At 43.5% G+C, this 18,878-nt stretch overlaps 2 protein-coding genes across 2 annotated transcripts in view; both read left to right on the top strand.

The window, feature by feature from the left end:
* The first annotated feature begins 333 nt into the window (after window positions 1-333).
* The window catches only part of LOC118474700 (ATP synthase subunit a-like), a 41,799-nt gene continuing 23,254 nt past the window's right edge, over window positions 334-18,878 (top strand). The window contains exon 1 of the mRNA XM_035963734.1: window positions 334-18,878. This exon is cut by the window's right edge and continues 23,254 nt beyond it. Coding sequence (XP_035819627.1) covers window positions 12,529-13,761 — 1,233 coding nt within the window. The 5' untranslated portion in view covers window positions 334-12,528 and the 3' untranslated portion in view covers window positions 13,762-18,878.
* LOC118474701 (NADH-ubiquinone oxidoreductase chain 6) overlaps window positions 14,778-18,878 on the top strand; it is a 27,355-nt gene continuing 23,254 nt past the window's right edge. The window contains exon 1 of the mRNA XM_035963735.1: window positions 14,778-18,878. This exon is cut by the window's right edge and continues 23,254 nt beyond it. Coding sequence (XP_035819628.1) covers window positions 14,806-15,468 — 663 coding nt within the window. The 5' untranslated portion in view covers window positions 14,778-14,805 and the 3' untranslated portion in view covers window positions 15,469-18,878.

The following is an 18,878-nucleotide window of genomic DNA, read 5'->3' as shown; positions in this document are numbered from 1 at the left end:
TAATAATAATAATATATATTATATCTTTATATTATTATTATTTGGTATTTACCAATTTTAGACTAAGCATAAATTCATTTTGAAAGAAAAGGCAAATCCCCAGAAATAAAGGATTTTTACTACGTTACCCTCAACTCAAAAAGTACTCCGGCAGCGTGAGTGAGTACAGGCTCATATTCCTATTTATTTTCTGACAAGGGAGGGATGCGTAGGATTTCTTACAAGAGAGATCGAAGATAGGGAGGTACTCAATATAATGTGTACTCTTTCAACTGAAGATGACGATTGAACTTTGGTACCGCAGCAAATGATCAAATGGACCGTGGGTACTAAACTAAACTAAGAGTAGTAACAACTATTCCTTCGCAACTTCGCCCTTCGCACTTACCTTTCGTCCGGTACGTTGTTCAAATGTTTTTCTGGGATTATGTTGGTGATCTTGAAGGGTTGTGGGAGTATGCATGGGGGCAGTCTGTTGGTGACAACCTGTTGAACTCAGTTTATGCTATGGGTAAGTGTGTGCAAGACTTTATGGCGGATGAGAAGATTCACAAGCCTACGCTGCTTGGGCCGCATTTTGCTTTGCTGGTAAGAAAATGCAGTAAGTTTGTTTTTTTCCGTCCTGTATTGTTGGTGGGTGATTACAGTATGGCTTTAACTACTAATGTTTGCAATCAAAAGGTTTGGCTGTATGAGCATACTCAAGTGGTAAGTCTACGACTTGGTTGGTATCTGTTTCCTCGATTTAGAAACAGGAAGCTTGAGAACCAGGAGTGAGTTCGTCCCAAGGGTGGGTTCGTGAGATGGATAATGATAGGTTTATCATGCAGCCTTTGTATACGCTGCTGACAGACAGACGAAGAAGCTTTTTTGATGTATAGCAACGTGCGTGAGCCGTGCTAAGCAATCATATTAATATCCTTCGCTACTTATTTTGGATGCTGGTGGCTTGGCTTATTAACTGCTCTAAACCTTGCAATGATCATGGAGGGCGCGTTTGCACTCGTATATTTTATCGGGTCTGGCACTCGTATATTTGCATATTCCCGTTCTCGTCCTATAGCCTATAGCGGATCACCTTACCTCAAATAAGAAAGAACTAACTGGCTAACCCTCGCACTCCAATAGCCTGCCTCCAAAGCAAGAAACCCATCTATAAGTCTATAAGAGAGCCCTGGCACTATAGACCCGCAAAAGGGTTGATCGATCAACATGCCAAGAAACTAGATCTGCTGTTCCACACTTTGTCTTTTATTTGACGTATTCGACCTGGCGCCCCAAACAGAAGGCAGATACTGGCAGATCTACTCCTTTCCTATACTATACTATACCGCCCCGATACCCAGTTTCCTTGGGTAAGAACAGAGATGAAGTCCGTCCCTTAGCCTAGTCTATATCCACTAATGTTGTTGTTTTATAGAGGAAGACTGTCTTCTCGGGGAAGACAGGCTTTCGAGGACAAAAGGAAAGATACATGAAAAAATCCCAACTTAAAGTAGTGGAATTGCCAAGCCTATCGGGTAAGCGAACTGTCTAAGACTGGCGAAGGGAAAGGACTGGTAGGAAACCCAAACTCGGATAGTTGGGGAAAGGAATGCAAGTATGCCAATGATAAAGAGTAACCATCACGCACTTTTCCAGTAGGAATACAGGCATTTCGACCTATCTTTTTTTACTTTGTTAGGGACTCATTCTTTCTAGCGTACAGTGGCACTTGTCACCAGCTCTGCAACTCGTACAGCTATTTCTTCCTCCTTTTAACCTACAACAGCGCTATACCTACTATTCTCTGGCCTTATCTTTCAAGAATGTGCTTGCGCCAGTTGATCTTTCGGGTATGAAGCCTAGACAAGTAGAAGGGGAGAGAGTAGCGAGTTGACGAGCGAGTGCTCTGCTCTATCATTTATTACAAGAAAAGTCAAGCTTGAAAACTGCTTCTTCTCAACCAGGATACGAGCCAATCCCTAGCCTAGAAGCGAGGAGAGAGGGTATTTCAAATTCACAAAGCCAAACTGACAAGCGAGAGCCGGTGAGTAAGGTGGAGGCAGAAAGGAAGTTGTATGAATCTCTTTTTCCCGGAAAAGTATACTTGTGAGGAAATCAAAACCAAGAGGGCGGCATCGCTTCGCGCCTTGTTTTTCTGGTAAGGAAAGTCCTATCCTAGCAATAAGTGATGAAAGTAGTACCCAAGCCATTCGTTGGTCTTTGACCCCTGTAATAATGGTTGTCCCGAGCTGTATGAAAAAAATCGCTATCCTTCCGCCAACCTAAATGAATGGAAAACTTACTATCTCTATCTATATCTCTTTATTCAAGTACCGATCTTATTTCCCGGCTCCAAAGAGCATATTTTAATATTCAAAATAGAAGAGAGAGAAAACAAAAAAAAACAGGAATTGCGCTATCGAGTTCACTGCTTTAGAGAGGGTGCGCAGGGTATCGTCCCTATCTCCTCGTGCCCTAGGCTTATGTATGTGAAAAAGCAAACAATGCAATTTTGTGGAAATTGGATTCTCATCCGTGAGGCCCCAAGTGCTACTTCTCAGGGTAAAGGCAAGACAGCTTGAAAGGTGGAAGCTCTCTATAGTGTCAGTGCGAGTGGAATAGGTTCGATCGATATTACTTCGGCGTCGGCGGGTACGGTAGTATTGTTTGATCCGTTGAGGAGGATTTTCTTTTCGCTAACTCAAAAGTCTTTTTCTTCTATCAAGCAATGTCTCAGTTCCTTTGATTGAACACGTGGATGGAGTAGTTCACTCTGGTTTGAGAAATAGTGTTAGGGCATTTAATTTAGTACCAGAACTTCAGAACTGGGGGAAGACCTTATATTAATATTAGTAGTAAGGACTATCAACGCGAGTACATGCACATTAATAACATAGGTTAACATTCAATTCAAGAAAGTGAGATGAGTTACTTTATGTTGGAAAGGAGTAAAAGTAAGAGAAACATGCATACATTAGTAAGAAAAAAAGGACATCGATATATGGGTAACATAGGCCTCCTCCCGTTCATTAGTCTTGGGTGGGATGCTAGTGGGGGCTGAGCATAAAGCCAGGCTCTTTGTCTTCACTTCCTATCCGTTTTATACTGTACGAGCCGAGCTTTACGTCCTACTAATTTAGTCTTTTCCGATCAGATGCTATTCCGACTTCCCATTTTTCTACTTTTCTGTTGCTATATGCGTAATTCAGGCTCTCTTTATGCCCATGCATGCATACACAAAGCAAAGATGACTTGAAGATGCCTTACCAAGAAACTGGAATCTCTAATCCCTCTTTGGAATACTCATACTTCCTTCTACAAGGAAGAAACTGAGCAGCAGAGATTTTGGCAATAGCAAATCAAATGTCATTTATCCTGCTAAGGTACTTTACTTTCCCTTGACTTTGATTGACTTTCCTTTCCAAAGCTATGATCAAGGAAGCAGGCCAGGAATGCTCTTATGAGAAATGGAGAAGCAGGAATGGTATTCCCAAGCAAAGATAGAAAGAAGCCTTGCCTTCCCTTAGACCTGGAGACATATCCACCAAGAAACCAGAGAAAGCTATGAATGAAACTTCACTTAACTTATAGTGCTTCGTACGCGTTCATTACATGAGATCTGTTTGCCTGTAGTGTAGTACATCCCTCCAGTATTCGAATGAGCTTGATTTCTCGAATTGGTACAATGCTCTTCTTGTCTCTTCTTCTAAAGAGTGAGAGTGCTGGAGTGGCGTGTCTCTCTAGTAAGGTACAACTATACCGGAGCTGATATCTCTTCCGCGGGTGATTCTCCGGTAGAGAAGGCAGTGCTTAATACCGGTAGTTCGACCTTTCCCAACGGATGCGATCCAGACCCTTTCTTGGAAAACCACGGCCTGTTGCTAAGAAGGAAAACGAGTCCTCTCCTGTTGCTCAAGCCCAAGAAGTATCTGACCCTTGGGAGGCAAAGCACTAGAGAACAGAGATCATAGGGGAGGAGCTATCCCCGAGCTCCGGACCAGAACCAGTTTCTCCAACCTGGCCTGCTTCCTTTCCTTTAGCCTTGCTTTTCTTCTGATTCAGTCCAAAGATAGAGACAAAAGAAAGGTAATTATTGAATCGGACTTGGCTTCTTTTTCGGCATGGGCAAAGGTTTGGCAATTCCACCATTAGCAAAGGTTTAATCGGTTGACGGTATCCTTGGGGAAAGGCACCTGCTTTTAGCAATGGTTGTTATTGGCAAAAGGAACACTTTACTCGGCTTGTAGAAAACTCTGGACTAGGCTGAAGCAATTAGTCTCCCGTGTCAACTACTCATTTCTGTTTATCGATTTTCTATGCTTTCGTTCCTCTCTTCCCCGAAGAAAGTATTCCTCGCCTCGCATAGAAGTCAGTGAATTGATGCTCCAATACGGATAGAAGTTAGTTCTTCCTCAGGTAAGAGATCTGAATCATGCCAAAATGATGGTGCAGTTCATTCCAATCCCAATGCGTCTGTTCGCCTAGCCTACTACCCCTAGCCTTTATCCTACTATCCTCGTAACTAACTGTAGTTCATCCATCGATATCCATTCCTCGGCATCCGTTAAAGGGTACCTTTATCCCGTTAAAAGGTTTCGGCTCGGCTTTAGGGTGGGTTTCTCTTTTAAACCAGCCTAATCGAATCCAGGAGTAAGGAATATACAATTGGATGCTTTCCCCCTCCATACCGGGTAATGATTGGTATGGCAAGGCTATCCCCATGATCAGTTATCCCAACCGAATCATCCCCTAGCGCGATTCCTATCCTAAGCATTCGTTCCTACGAGCCAGAGCAGCATCCTTTCCTTGAATTGACGTATATGAGCGTTGTTATCAGGTACGCCAATATGAGATTTTCCGGACTGACTCTTTCCTTTGTTCATAGATCGATCTAATTACGTATATACAGGCTCCGCACCTAGAGGCTCACCTTCTTTCGCCAATAATAACGCTAGAGAACGTAGTGAGCGCTAGAGTAGAGATATTCCTTTTCATCTGAGGTTTATTCCTTCCTATTCCTTTTACGAGCGCAATACTAATCGAATCCAGTCCCATGTCTCCGGTTCTGCTCCTATCCCTCTAACAAAGGCAAAGGGGCACGGTACCAATGCTAGGCTCTCCTTTTAACAAAGTTAGGATCATTCTCATATATGGGCAAAAGTAGTAAACCCGATTTCCCTTCGGAAAGTAGATGATGGATTTTAAAAAGTTGATCTCATATAGCGGGGAAATCAATGAATAGCATTTTCACTAAGCTTTGGAAAAGGAAGTGGGTCACCCATTGCAAAAAAGTTAGGAACACATATAGGCGAAAGTACTACTTTTTAATTCAACTATAACTGAGCGGAACCTTCCTTTTGGGGCAAGGCACGGCAACAACGGAAAGGTTAACCAGGATAAAACAAACCTAGTACTACGCCCTCCAAACAGATCGTATCCTCGGCTATTTCATTAGAAATATAAAAAGCATATTTCCCTGGCGTCAACCCCGGAGGGTGTAGAAACCATTTCTTTTCCTTTGCTACTAGATACGATGCTTTTCGTGTAGGCTACGCTTTTCGCAAGTATTGTTTATTTGTTCCGAATAGAGTATGCCTTGGTTTAAGAGAGGAGGCATCTGGATAGCTAGGGATATTGACACGGATAAGCTCTTAGGCAAAGCAAGGCATCTGCCAACTTGTATGCATCACCCTGTGCTTTTGCACATCAATGGAAAAGATAGGAACAGCGAATCCTTGTAGGAGACGGGTTGGTTTACCGGTGCAGTTCATATGCTTCCTTGCGCTAGAAACCAATACGCACGTACGAGGCCTACGATTCTCTAGTTGTATTGGCAAGGGAAAGAAGATGCTATGGGAATGTTTGGAATGAAATAGCTTAGGAAAGGCAGGATCTGCTGATGAAAGTGGGCCGGAGCCAGAACTAGGATAGGGATCAGATTGGGAGCAGGTTAGATGCAACCGCCGGGAGGACAATCCGACTTCGAAGTACGAGCAGGGATATTCGATAAAAGGAATTCCAATCGGAATAAAGGGTGAATTCGATTAGTTGAACAGGCAGCAGATGAAGTGATGGGAGCTAGCTCACTTCCTTCAATGAACGGATTTGCCTTGATTTGAGATTTCTAATTGAATCAAACTCTCGCCCTTTTGAGATTGAGTTACTTCCTTGCCTGGGCTAGTCGTAATCCCTTCTTCTGTACAAGATGGTTAGAGCTAACCCCAGTACTACTCCTTTGGCTGCAGAGTACCACCTCTTCCTCAACTGGATCTGGTATTCTTCCTCGAACCAGTGCTTCCTCGGAGGATGGTTCTACTTACTGTCCCCTCTACTTTAGGTTTGGAGTTCAGCTACACCTTTTGGCTTTGCATGAATGCCATTTTCCTCTGTGTCTCTTTCCTGCGGGTGCTTGGTCTTTTGCTAAACTTGTTATTTGGCTCTCTTCTTTGTCCCTAGTTCCTGTTTCATGCCGAGTTTCTATAACAGTACCTGCATCCTGCCTTTTAGCTTATCCGTGGACCAGTGCTCTTTCTTTCCGCTTTGAACGGACGCCTACAACTAGATAATTTGTCGGATGACAATACAATACTACAAGCAGGAGGGGACACAAATCCTTTAGATTTCGCTAGTGCAACGCTCGTATTGACCTTTAGCTCGTGGGAATCAATCGTAGTTTTGATTTCATATCCTACGTAGTATTTGCGTGGGCCTCGCTCGTATGCAAGGAATAGGTTTAGGAACAGGGCTAGCGAAGGAAGGGACCAAGGAAGGAATTCGTAGCCCAGAACCTTAAGCAGGAGCTCATAACTACTACGAATGGAAAGATTCCAGCTATTGAAGCTTAAAATAAAAGAACAGAAGAAAAAGATAGAGAGGTTCAAGTTGATGGAATCCAAATCTTATGCTGATTCCAGTGATGATGACATATTTGCACATATATCATATTCCACTTGATCGATATACCAATTCCTGAAAAAAGAAGAAGATAGTGTTGTGTTAACCAGTTGGAATGTCATGAAAGCACTTACTTCCGAGACAGCCTGTCCTCGGCTATTTCATTATCAAAAGGAAGTATTGGCAAGGCTGTAACATTACATGCAGGTCCTAGCCTACGTTCGTTGGTTCAGATCTACTCCTAGCAGTGAGAGCCGGATATGAATACTAATTTGTAGGCTACTTCGCAATGAACACCAGAGCTATATGTTTGTTTATTCACCTAGTTCCTATGTCCGCCTTTTCCGCGCCCGCTCTATCTCTAGATATATCTCTTTATAATCCATCTCAGATAAGTAATGGTAGTCTTGATCATCCCTATCATCTTCCTCTTCCCAGCCGTCTACGCGAAAACCAAAGAGAATCAGAGAGCCGAAGGACCTCAAACAAATAGCTGGTTGCGTTAAAGAGGCGTGGATACTTGCAGGAGATTGGAACACGTATGCCGATCCGACCGAGGCAGTCCAGGCAAATGCATGAAGTTGAAAAACAGGATCGACGAATGTAAGCTTCTCGACACACCACCCAGCCTATGAAATCCCTACCTACCATTCCAAGACCCAAGTCTGTAATTCCTACTGCCGTGCTCCATTCGGAAAACAGGCCTTAGAACGCTAGTTACTCGACTGTGCCTTCAAGGAAGGTCTGGAACCTGAGAGGTGAGTTCTGAGAAGCCAACCGCATTCATTGGTTTTGAAAAAGAAGAAAGAAAGTAAAAAAGGCTTAATTACTAAATATGGCTATCTTTAACTACACCACTTTTTCCAACGTTGCTTTCCCTAGGACTTCGTTATTCGCAATTAGGAAGGGTGTAGATGTACGCAGCTTCTCCTCATGTTGTTGGCCGGAGTAAGGAAGAAAGCGTAGTAGTACAATGCTGAACATTCCGGAGCAATGGAAGTTTATCTTGCCGCTGTGTAAAGTGTCGCATTCCCCTATTCTTCGTCCGATGCCGAAGCATCTCCCTCTTATTAGGGTAGGACCCCTGAAGAAATTTCCAGAGATATACGAGAAGGCGCGAAGCGTGGATGGAGTTTGCTTAGGGGAAAAGCAGTCCAACTATGGGCTCATACTAGTTTGGCATTAACATGCTTGGTATTGGCATCCCCCTGAAAGAAGGCTAGGCTTATTCACCTACCTCTTCTTGCTGGAACGTGAGCTATTGCTTTGGTCAACAACCAACGCTTGGAAAGTAATAGTTCTAAGAAAGAGCAAACTGCTAAGCCTGAGAAGAAGAATCATAAAAAATCATAGAATGCTAACAACCAGCTTCTTCCAGCTTTGTACATCATTTATTGTATCGTTTATGGGTGCTTGTACATCATAATATCCTCTTCATATCTTTCCTTTCTCGAGTGAGTGGTGGGATGGATGTCCTACCACGAACGGAAGCTGACAGAGCAATATCTATTCATATGCTTCGTAATCCTTGATTTCCCAAAGATAAGATTCCTTGCCAAGCCAAGACTCTTGAGTGGGATATTTCAACTACTTTAAAGCGAGGAGGTGAATGAGCAAGCAAAAGGTAGGCTAGGCGGTCTCGCCCATCCCATGATTGGTGGACTTCCTGCTATTTCAGAGTAAGCATCAGCATCTCTTCCATCTTGTTCTGGGCCAAGCAAACCAACTATTTAGTCCAGGCACTCGTATTGAAATGGAAAACATGCTTCTTTCTGCTATCGACCAATCCGGATCCGAGAATGATCTGCCCCATCGTTATTAGTAAATGTGGGGTGTAGTGCTGGAACCTTTAGTTCTGTGGGCGTACAAAGCATGTGGCTTGTTTGACTTGACCTATGGGATGGGGGTACCAATCTTCGTTGCATTCAGGATTGACCTGAGGAATGGGCCGGAGTATCAGAATAGATGTGCTTCGTGCGACTCGTTTCGACTAGCATGAAATCCGGAATAACAAGAAACCCTTGTGCAAGTCGATGATTGATTGCTTGAGAAACAGAAGTATGACATCTTTTTTTCTCGTATTACAACAACTAGGCTATTCGGATTGCTTTGCATGCTATTCTTCGAGTCGAAGCTTGTCCCACCTAAGTGCCGTGCTTCATTCTCTGCGGCAAACCTCAAATCACTCAAATAAAAATCATAATAACCGAGGCCCGAGGCTAGTCTTCATTCTCGTATCCCGAGGCGGCTTTCTCTATCTTTAACCCGAGGCTAGTCTTCCTGGGGAGGAGTTTCTTGCCCGGTTCCTAGCTTTGGCTGGCAGGTTGAAAGTTGCGTATTCATTCAATAGAAGCAGATCCCTAATCTCGATTAGTAACCTTTGTAGGTCATTGTTCTGTCAGGGTTTCGAGGGATAGGGGCTGGCCGACCACCGGATCAAGAGAAGCATTAAGGAGAAGCAACTTAGATTGAAGCTTTTCAGGTCGATGACTTTATATCAAAATTTAATATAACTTTTTATGTTCGTCACATTAGTAGTGACTCACTCCCTTACCCAAGTAAAGTCATGAAATACTTCTCTTTACTAGATCCTGGATCCTGGCTACTCTACTTACTAGAGCTAGAGCTCTACTCACTTCAGTAAGAACCTTCCTTCCGGTTGTCACATTTCTAGCTAGTGATAAAGATCTCTTTCGAGTTCGGAGCAGGGAGGATAGCGAAGCGATTCATACATAGCCTTTCAAGGTAGTGGAACTGGCAAGTGTCTGGATTGGATGGACTTCCATGCTTTGGCGGAACACTTCACTTAATGAGTGATGCCCATTATACTACAAACCTTTTTGAGAGAGGACTTTGCCAACTAGGAAGTCTGCTATCCCAACCAATCGACCAGGATCGAGTGCACGAATCGCTTGACCTAGTATGATATAAAGTGCCTCCTTCGAGTGCATCTATAGAGCATCCTTTCTGCATCCTGCATCTGCTTCAGGAATGGATCAAACTAGGTTGTCGGCGGAAGTAGTGGTAGTGGCAAGGTATCCATGGTTTTCGGTGGAAGTAGAGTATCCACTTAATCGTCTCCTGTATCATTCCTTTAGCTTGCGGAGGCCAGGTTGTAAAAACCAATTAATTGCTTTAGCAAAGAGTCTGGCTCGACTTCTTACCTTGAAATCTGGAAACTTCCATCTAGATCGTCGTGGCAACTCCACTTCCCCACTCTTTCCGCTTTGAAGCGTTTCTCTTAAAGACAAATGGGTTCTCTTTCTGTCTTCGTATCCAGAAGCTAGAGATAGGTTCGGTAGTAGGGCATGGTTAAGTCCGTGTCAGAATGAAGTCAGGGTTTCCGGGTGCCTTGTTGGAATCTTACTCGTAAAAACGAGTGCCTTGTTGGAATCTTGCTCGTCAAACTAGTAATATATCGTATTTAAACGTATGCGAGGATTGCTTTCTTCTTTCGTTCTCAAACTGATCGAATCAATGGCCAGGATAGGAATGTTCCCTGAGAAGAGGGCAGGGCAGAGAAGAAGGCCGAGTAGAAATACCTCCGATCTCGATTCCTTTCATGTTTTGGTGCCGCTAGCCATCATTCCTCGTTTCTCGAGAATCTCCGTTGATGTCGTTTCCAGAGAATGGCTTAAGTGTTGAACTTCTAAAAACCATGGCCTTATCCAAATAAACTGGTGAAAGCACCATCCTTATCTAGAGAAAATAAGTGACTTGATTGACCCGTTTCCTTTCTGGGTCTGGTGATGGTTTAGCTTCCGGTGTCCCAGGATGTGGTAGTATTTATTGGTCCCCAACCAACCATGCCTTGCGCCTAACTTGACTCTGCAGCCCTTGCTTCAAAGTAGCCAGCCGACGAAACCAATGTTAGAGCCTGTAACTTAGGACAGAACAGCCTTGCCTTTCTTAAACAAAAGAGGGAACTGCCTTTCCTTTCTCAAACAAACCTGTACTGGGTGAATGAAAAAAAGGAAATAGCTGGTTACTTTTGAGAGTACAGCTGCCGAAACAGCTTCTTCCTGTAGGCGTTAGCCGATTTAGTATCAGAGGAGTACCTGTGAAGTAAAACTTTTGTCTGTAGCTCAACAAGTTCCGTTTTCTTGTAATAATAGAAGTTCAGTGCGGAACAAGATAAGTTTTTCCTTTACAATGTTTTTTATTACCATACTACAGTACAACAGTAAGTTCTTTCTTCTGACCAGAGCCAGCGCTTTAACTAGTTCTACTCTCCCAGCCAGCTATCCTTCTTCAAACTAGAGAGAGAGCTATCCATATTCCTATTCCTGTGACCTATCCTTATATCTCGAGCACTACTTCTATCACCGATTTCTTACTTCTCTCCCAACTTTGCCTAACAACCCGAATCTCTTTCCTGTAGCTAGTCGCTGATAGTCAGTCTATCTCCTTTCCTTGCAAACTCTCTAAGCTTTAGGTAGTTCGCCGTGCGATGGGCCTGAGGATCTATTCCAAAGGGTGATGGGTCGTGGGTACGACTCTTCAGAAGGCGCTTTTGCCAACCACCGAGCACCAACAAATGAAGAGAGTTACCACAAGTATGAGACCACTGAAACTACTTCGCCTGCTTTGAATCAGAGCAAACTGCTTTTAAGTATAAGACCACCAATCTAGTACGCAACCATTGCCTATTATGCCATCCATATTGTTGACTTTCACAGACCCACTATGACTGCCTACGCCCATATAGATAGAGAAAAGTTCACCTAAGGATAATAAAACGTTTGAGGAAGGTTACCGCTTACGATATACCTATATATAGATAGTGTAGTGTTGTAGTGTGTTAAGTAGATCGGTCCCATATAAAGTTGCAATGTATCTGCAATGAGTTCATCTACTCCGGGGTGTTCTCCGCACTTCTCAAGAAAGAAATAGTTGGAAATTCCCCGGATCGTCTGCGCTTGGCTTGGTATTCTTATACTGAATCGCTGTTGGATAAAAGAAAGCATAAAGTTTTTAAGCCTGCGTTCTCGTTGGCGAAACCACTAGGAGGCAACCATGAAAGCGGTTTCTATGTTTCGATCGAACCAACACAGCTTTACGCTTCTTTCCAACTCTACCCACGCTTCGGGTTCGCACTTACTTTACGCCTTACCGAACTTGGGCTTAGTTCAGCCAGCTTCGTAACATGCCTGCTCAAAGTGAGTAGTTGGAAGTTCCTGTAAGCATCTTCCCATGAATTGACGTATATAAGCGTAGTTATCAGGTACGCCGTGAGCTGGATTCTATCCCCGAGGATAGAGATTGATGGGTAATAGTTTTGATAGAAAACTCGTATGTTAAGTTCTCTAGTTGATGTGATGCGGCTCGATTCATCATTGCTCTCACATCAATGTTTTCGGTTCCCTTTTTACTCTCCCATTTTCATAGAGAAAGATGTTCTGATTCAGTTCTCTCTGAAAAGGAGGGGCCCTTAGGGACACAGTAGTACCATTTCCATTGTGCGAAAGGTCGTGTCCTGGTAGCCTCTCTGCTGTAGACGGTCTCATTGGTAAATTCTTCCATTTCTGAAATTGTCAAATCGAGATTGTGTGGGTGTTCAGTCTACTCTACCGCTCATGAAAAGATTTCGTTGGGTAGAACCAAGTCTCTTTTGGGAGCAGATTGTATTTGATTTTATATAGTTACTCCATGATGATGATGACTAGATGGAGTTCCACTGATATGAAGAGAAGAAATAGAATATTGGCTAATATGGTGCCAATTCGTAATTTAAGTTTACCTGATTATTATGAATATGAAGAAGAATACCCTCCAGTTTCAAGAGAGGCAACCAGAGGGGTCTGTATACTCCTACGAATAGACAGATATTTATCTTCAATTGGAAGGAGCATTCAAGACCGTGAGGTTCTACGCGATTTCCGCCAACGGTTACTCTTTCCCCAACGCGAGGCTGGGCACAGCTTTTCCGAAATATATGATGATATACGAGCGCATGGGGTAGAAGCAAGTCGATTGGGTCAGCCTCTAAGAGATCTGTACGATGAGATGGAAAGGAACGGCGAGATAGTAAATAACGGCTCAATCATTATCCCTGGAGGCGGCGGACCAGTAACAGAAAGCCCATTGGATCAATTTGGAATTCACCCAATTCTGGATCTGAATATTGGCAAGTACTATGTCTCATTCACAAATCTATCCTTGTCTATGCTACTCACTCTCGGTTTGGTCCTACTTCTGGTTTTTGTTGTTACGAAAAAAGGAGGGGGAAAGTCAGTGCCAAATGCATTTCAATCCTTGGTGGAGCTTATTTATGATTTCGTGCCGAACCTGGTAAACGAACAAATAGGTGGTCTTTCCGGAAATGTGAAACACAAGTTTTTCCCTTGCATCTCGGTCACTTTTACTTTTTCGTTATTTCGTAATCCCCAGGGTATGATACCCTTTAGCTTCACAGTGACAAGTCATTTTCTCATTACTTTGGCTCTTTCATTTTCCATTTTTATAGGCATTACGATCGTTGGATTTCAAAGACATGGGCTTCATTTTTTTAGCTTCTTATTACCAGCGGGAGTCCCACTGCCATTAGCACCTTTTTTAGTACTCCTTGAGCTAATCTCTCATTGTTTTCGTGCATTAAGCTCAGGAATACGTTTATTTGCTAATATGATGGCCGGTCATAGTTCAGTAAAGATTTTAAGTGGGTTTGCTTGGACTATGCTATTTCTGAATAATATTTTCTATTTCTTAGGAGATCTTGGTCCCTTATTTATAGTTCTAGCATTAACCGGTCTGGAATTAGGTGTAGCTATATCACAAGCTCATGTTTCTACGATCTCAATTTGTATTTACTTGAATGATGCTACAAATCTCCATCAAAATGAGTCATTTCATAATTGCATAAAAACGAGGAGCCAATCATAGAACTACATATGGTCTGATACTACTAACTTCCTTGAAAAGTGGAAGAGTAGTTATGTAGGCAGTTGCCGTTCCAGAAATGTAGCGGTTGCTCGACCAAAGCCGGTCATCAAAGAGTCAGTAAGTAGTAATTCTATCAATTACCAATTCGTGGAATTCTCATGTTCCAATCAATAAGTGTGTCTACTTAAAAGTAAGTTCAACTTGCTTGTGTTAAGCTTTGCTCGAACTTGATTACTTCCTCGCTCTCCTTCACTCGGTCAAGGGATTCACCTTTACCTCGTTCTGGTCTTCCAGCTTGAAAGACAAGGTCCTTATTCAAAACTGGCTCCTTCGAGTTAGTCTTTATTGTTTCATAGAAAGGCTTCCTTCTACGACTGGAGTGAAATCCTCTATGCTGACATAAGCGGAGAGGCAAGCAACAACCATTATATTGAACCTGCCCTGAAGGCTTTGTTTGCCTAAGTGCATAAGTCAAAGAAGGGTTTTCTTGCCGAAAGCAGTGTTCAGACCTCAATCTGTAGCGGCGCACTTCCCTCTTATGATTGCTTTTCAAGGACATCCGGATAAGGGGACTGAGAGAGTAGATATGGGACTTTTCCTCATAAAAGCCTATATAGGTGGGTGGTATGATAGTAAGTCTTTTCCTACTGATGTGTTCAGTCGATGGCTTGATTCTCCTCCGGGCGTGAATTGGAAGGGCCAAGGGTTTACAATGAAACAAATTGCGTATAATTTGCACGGCGATACGAACAGTATAGAATTTCTGCACTCCTTATATGCAGACTTAGTTAGTCAAGGGAAGGGGTGCATAGCCAATACTTCCTTCTCAGAAGTGGCTACGAACCACGGTGTCGGGGGTTCGAATCCACTTCTGAGCGGGCTGGCGGCTCCACCGGGAGCGAGCCTACTGAAGGAAAGTTTTATTGTTGAACTTCTATTTTTATCCAATATTTATCTTTTGTTTGGAAAAACCAAACCCACATATTGATCTTTAAGTCTCCCTTTCTCTTTTGGGAGCAGATCTTTCAAAGATGGGAAATTCCAATGATTCTTTCCGTTTTGTCGAGCCCTGCTTTGGTCTCTGGTTTGATGGTTGTACGTGCTAAAAATCCGGTACATTCCGTTTTGTTTCCCATCCTAGTCTTTTGCGACACTTCTGGTTTACTTATTTTGTTAGGTCTCGACTTCTCCGCTATGATCTTCCCAGTAGTTCATATAGGAGCTATTGCCGTTTCATTCCTATTCGTGGTTATGATGTTCAATATTCAAATAGCGGAGATTCACGAAGAAGTATTGCGCTATTTACCAGTGAGTGGTATTATTGGACTGATCTTTTGGTGGGAAATGTTCTTCATTTTAGATAATGAAACCATTCCATTACTACCAACCCACAGAAATACGACCTCTCTGAAATATACGGTTTATGCCGGAAAGGTACGAAGTTGGACTAATTTGGAAACATTGGGCAATTTACTTTATACCTACTATTCCGTCTGGTTTTTGGTTTCTAGTCTGATTTTATTAGTAGCTATGATTGGGGCTATAGTACTTACTATGCATAGGACTACAAAGGTGAAAAGACAGGATGTATTCCGACGAAATGCCTTGGATTCTAGGAGGACTACTATTCATATTCAGAACAGAAGGTTCTTCTCCCACAAAGGGGATGACGCACCTGTCCCCCCCGCTGATCCGGAATCCATTTAATCTGATTTGGCAGAGAGAATAGAAAGGATTTATAGGCGGGCCGGGGAGGAGCAATCTTTAGTAGAAGCCGGGACTACGCCAAGGGAACTTGTAGATAACGTCCTGCCAGAGGGGGCGGAGCTACCGCTTCTACAAGAAACCTGGGTTCAGTTTGTACGGGACGAGTCACACAGCGAGTTTTGGGTAGAGATCGATTCGATAATCTGCTAAGGAAATATGGGCACGCGGCGCGCGGTGAGCCCGACACCCCCGATCCCGATGCTCGAGCCTGATGCCCCTCAATCAGGAGGAGGCGACTCAGCGGGGAGCACGGGGGAAGAAAATTGTCCGGGGGCGGGGAAGGAAAGTAGGAACCTCCGAAGGCCCGCCCGAGTCAAGGAAGCGCAAAAGTTATTCTGATTCTGATTCCGGGGGGGATGATGGGAGTGACCCTGCTCCGGATCCTTCTCCTTTCTTTTGATTTTGACTAAAATGAGAGGTGGAGAAATTGAGTTCTTTTGAGCAGCGTTGTCTGTAGTAGAGTAGCTTTTTTTTTTTTCTTTTACAGAAAGAAGGCGAGGCCCACCTGCCTTCTCTAGGTACTTTACTTGGAAAGGTGTCACCGCCTTCCTTCTTCTCTAGGTACTTTACTTGGAAAGGTAGGTGCGGGAAAGAAGAGCGGGTATGTGGGCTTCTTTCAATCGAAACTTTTTTGAAGCCGTCAAACTTTATCGTTTCATTATAGATGGATCTAAAACATTGCGTTGCAGAGTGGAGGCGTGAAGAAGGTTAAGAGAAGCAAGCCAAAGGAAAGAAAAAGCAACTTGATACAATATTGAAGATAAACACTCAGGAAAGCACTGGGTCAACTGACTCCACTAGCCAGCTTCTGCTTCAGAACTTACTTCAAAGAGGCTGACTTAGCACTTAGCATAATGCTTTTGTTCCGGTGCATAAAAGTAAGTGAGCAGGTGGGTGAGTCCAAAGGTTTTTCCGAAGCGCGAAGGACTTGCAGTTCTAAAATAGGAAGGGCTCTGTACTCAAATCAAAGCAAAGTAGTAGTTTCATAGGTCGTTGTGCTAGAGCTAAGATTTATATGAAAGTGTGAGGGGAAGCCATTTCCAGCTTCTACTTTCTGCGAACCGGGCTCATTACCGGCCTACAGTAGCATTCTACTGTGAGCTTTCTCACTGCGGATCGCCTTGATTCACTGATCGTTGACAGCTACTCAGGAGAGGTTATCCTTTGCCAGACTTTGTGTTGAGATGAGTTCTCCGCTTCCCGAAAAGATGATTTTTGTCAATCAGCGTAGAGTGGTGGATTATAAAGTGGTACAGTCCGAATGGGTTGGTTCAAGCTAGCTGTTCTTACTGAACAGGTGTTTTAGCATTCTTTTCGAATTCGAAGTTGCGGGGTGCTTTGGCTTTTCAAAGTTCTCAAAGAGAATAAAGTAAAGGCGCTACGCGTGGATCGAATTAAAGTAACGTAAGGTTTCGTAAGAAACAATTGAATAAGCGTATCAAAGAGAATGAGGTCTAGCACTCCGAAATACCATTGAGAAAGAGCAATAGAACAAGGTTAGAATAAGATCTCCAAAATGGTTGATGACTCCCACAACTTGTCAGGCTGCATTCCCGTGAAATTGTTTTGGGACAATTCCAGTTTTACTATCTATGCGGTAGCTCAGCCAAGTAATCTGGTATCTCACCATTAAGACGGTTACCTAGCAAGTTCAGCTCTGTGAGGTTCTTGCATCCTTTAAATGAATGTCTCTAGAATACTCCCAGTCAGATTGTTATTGTGCAATATGAGTGACTGCAGAGAGTTGGCTTGACATATCTCGGCTGGGATAGAATAGAACCTGAGAGCTGGTTGGTTTCTGCAGAGAAACTAACAAGATGCTGCAATGGCAGCGCTGGCAGAGGCCCACGGAACATGTTTTCTGCAAGAGATATGGATCGAACACTCGCCCTGTTCCGTATCCAATCTGGAATATGACCCGTAAGTTTGTTCCCTTCAACGAAAATTGTGGCAATAGCTTCTAAATCTGCAAGTTCTTCAGGGATAGAGCCTGTGAAGGCATTGAAGGGACGGACAGATTTTTGAGCGTAAGCTTCTTGCAGTTACTAAGCTCTTTTGGTATGCTCCCACTGAGCCCAGCACCTTTGCAAACAGCCGAGTTAGATTGCCCAGCTCACCGACAGATGTTGGCAGTTCAGCATTGAAGTAGTTCTCTGATATATAAAGTTCCTTCTTTTGAGACCACCAATTGACCAAGGGATGGTGCCTGTGAACTTGCATCCGGGGAGTTGAAGAACTTTTAGCAGCTTCAGGTTACCAATCTCTTCTGGAATGCTTCCACTAAGACCATTCTGTCTCTAAATTAGCAATTCCTTATTTTCCAGTTGACCAATCTCCCTAGGTATTGGCCCCACCAAACTGTTTGATGAGAGATCAAGTGTCAACTGGTTCACCAACGCAGTTATTCCCGGGAATATTTATCCCGTGAGGTTATTCTGGCTTGCATCAAGGTGCTAGAGCCGAGACTGGTTACCAAAAGCAGCTGGTATCGACCCGTTGAATGTGTTCATGTGAAGGTCCAGGATATCCTCGAGGATGAAGGCCAGATCACGCCCAATTCGATCCTTGAAAGACCCATTGCACTACAGCGGCAGCTCGGGCTCGAGCAACGGCGGGAGATAAGTCTTCTCTTCATTCAGCATTCAGTCTATCTTCGGAAAGCAGCAATAATTGATGCACGCAGACGATGGTTAAATGCTTTCTTGATTTACTACTAATAGGTGGTGTCTAGACGCTAGGAAAAAGTGAGGATTATAGCTTCTGCCCCATAGACCATTCGGAAAGGAGTCTGTCCCTTCGGTCTTATATGTTAGTATAGGTTGGTTCTTCCGAATGCACATAAGACCACTGGTCACCCTCAATCCTTAGCATTGAACTTGACTGATTTGGCTAAGATCTGGGGAACTAGAGCAGTCCCCAGAGGGCACTACACAAGGCAGGAGAGGCAATAGCGAAGCGAAGCCCTAGTTCAATCGAGGATGGATTCATTGAGTGGGCGAGGAAGATGATTGGTATGGGAAGATCGGTCTTTCACTAATGGAGCATCTCCACCCTAGCCTTGAAGTTGAACATCCGGGGATATCTAAATATTGAACCAGTGATTAAAAAGAATGGCAAGACTGCGGTTGAAGTCCCAGCTGGAAATCCAAATTGCTCGAACACAAAAAATCTAGACAAAGGAAAGAAACCTGGTTTGCATATTTTCGTATATGCCCAACTAATCTATCGCATAGGAAGATCGCCCCTGTAAGTTTATTTCACACATTATGTTACTTTGTTTATGGTGTGGAAATAAATATCAATATTCTAACTTGCCGCTTTCTATGGATGCATCCTCTACTCTAGTGCTT

The sequence above is a fragment of the Zea mays genome, unplaced genomic scaffold (genome assembly GCF_902167145.1).
Source record: "Zea mays cultivar B73 unplaced genomic scaffold, Zm-B73-REFERENCE-NAM-5.0 scaffold_301, whole genome shotgun sequence".
NCBI classification, from domain to species: Eukaryota; Viridiplantae; Streptophyta; class Magnoliopsida; order Poales; family Poaceae; genus Zea; species Zea mays.
This window is presented reverse-complemented; position numbering and strand designations above follow the sequence as displayed.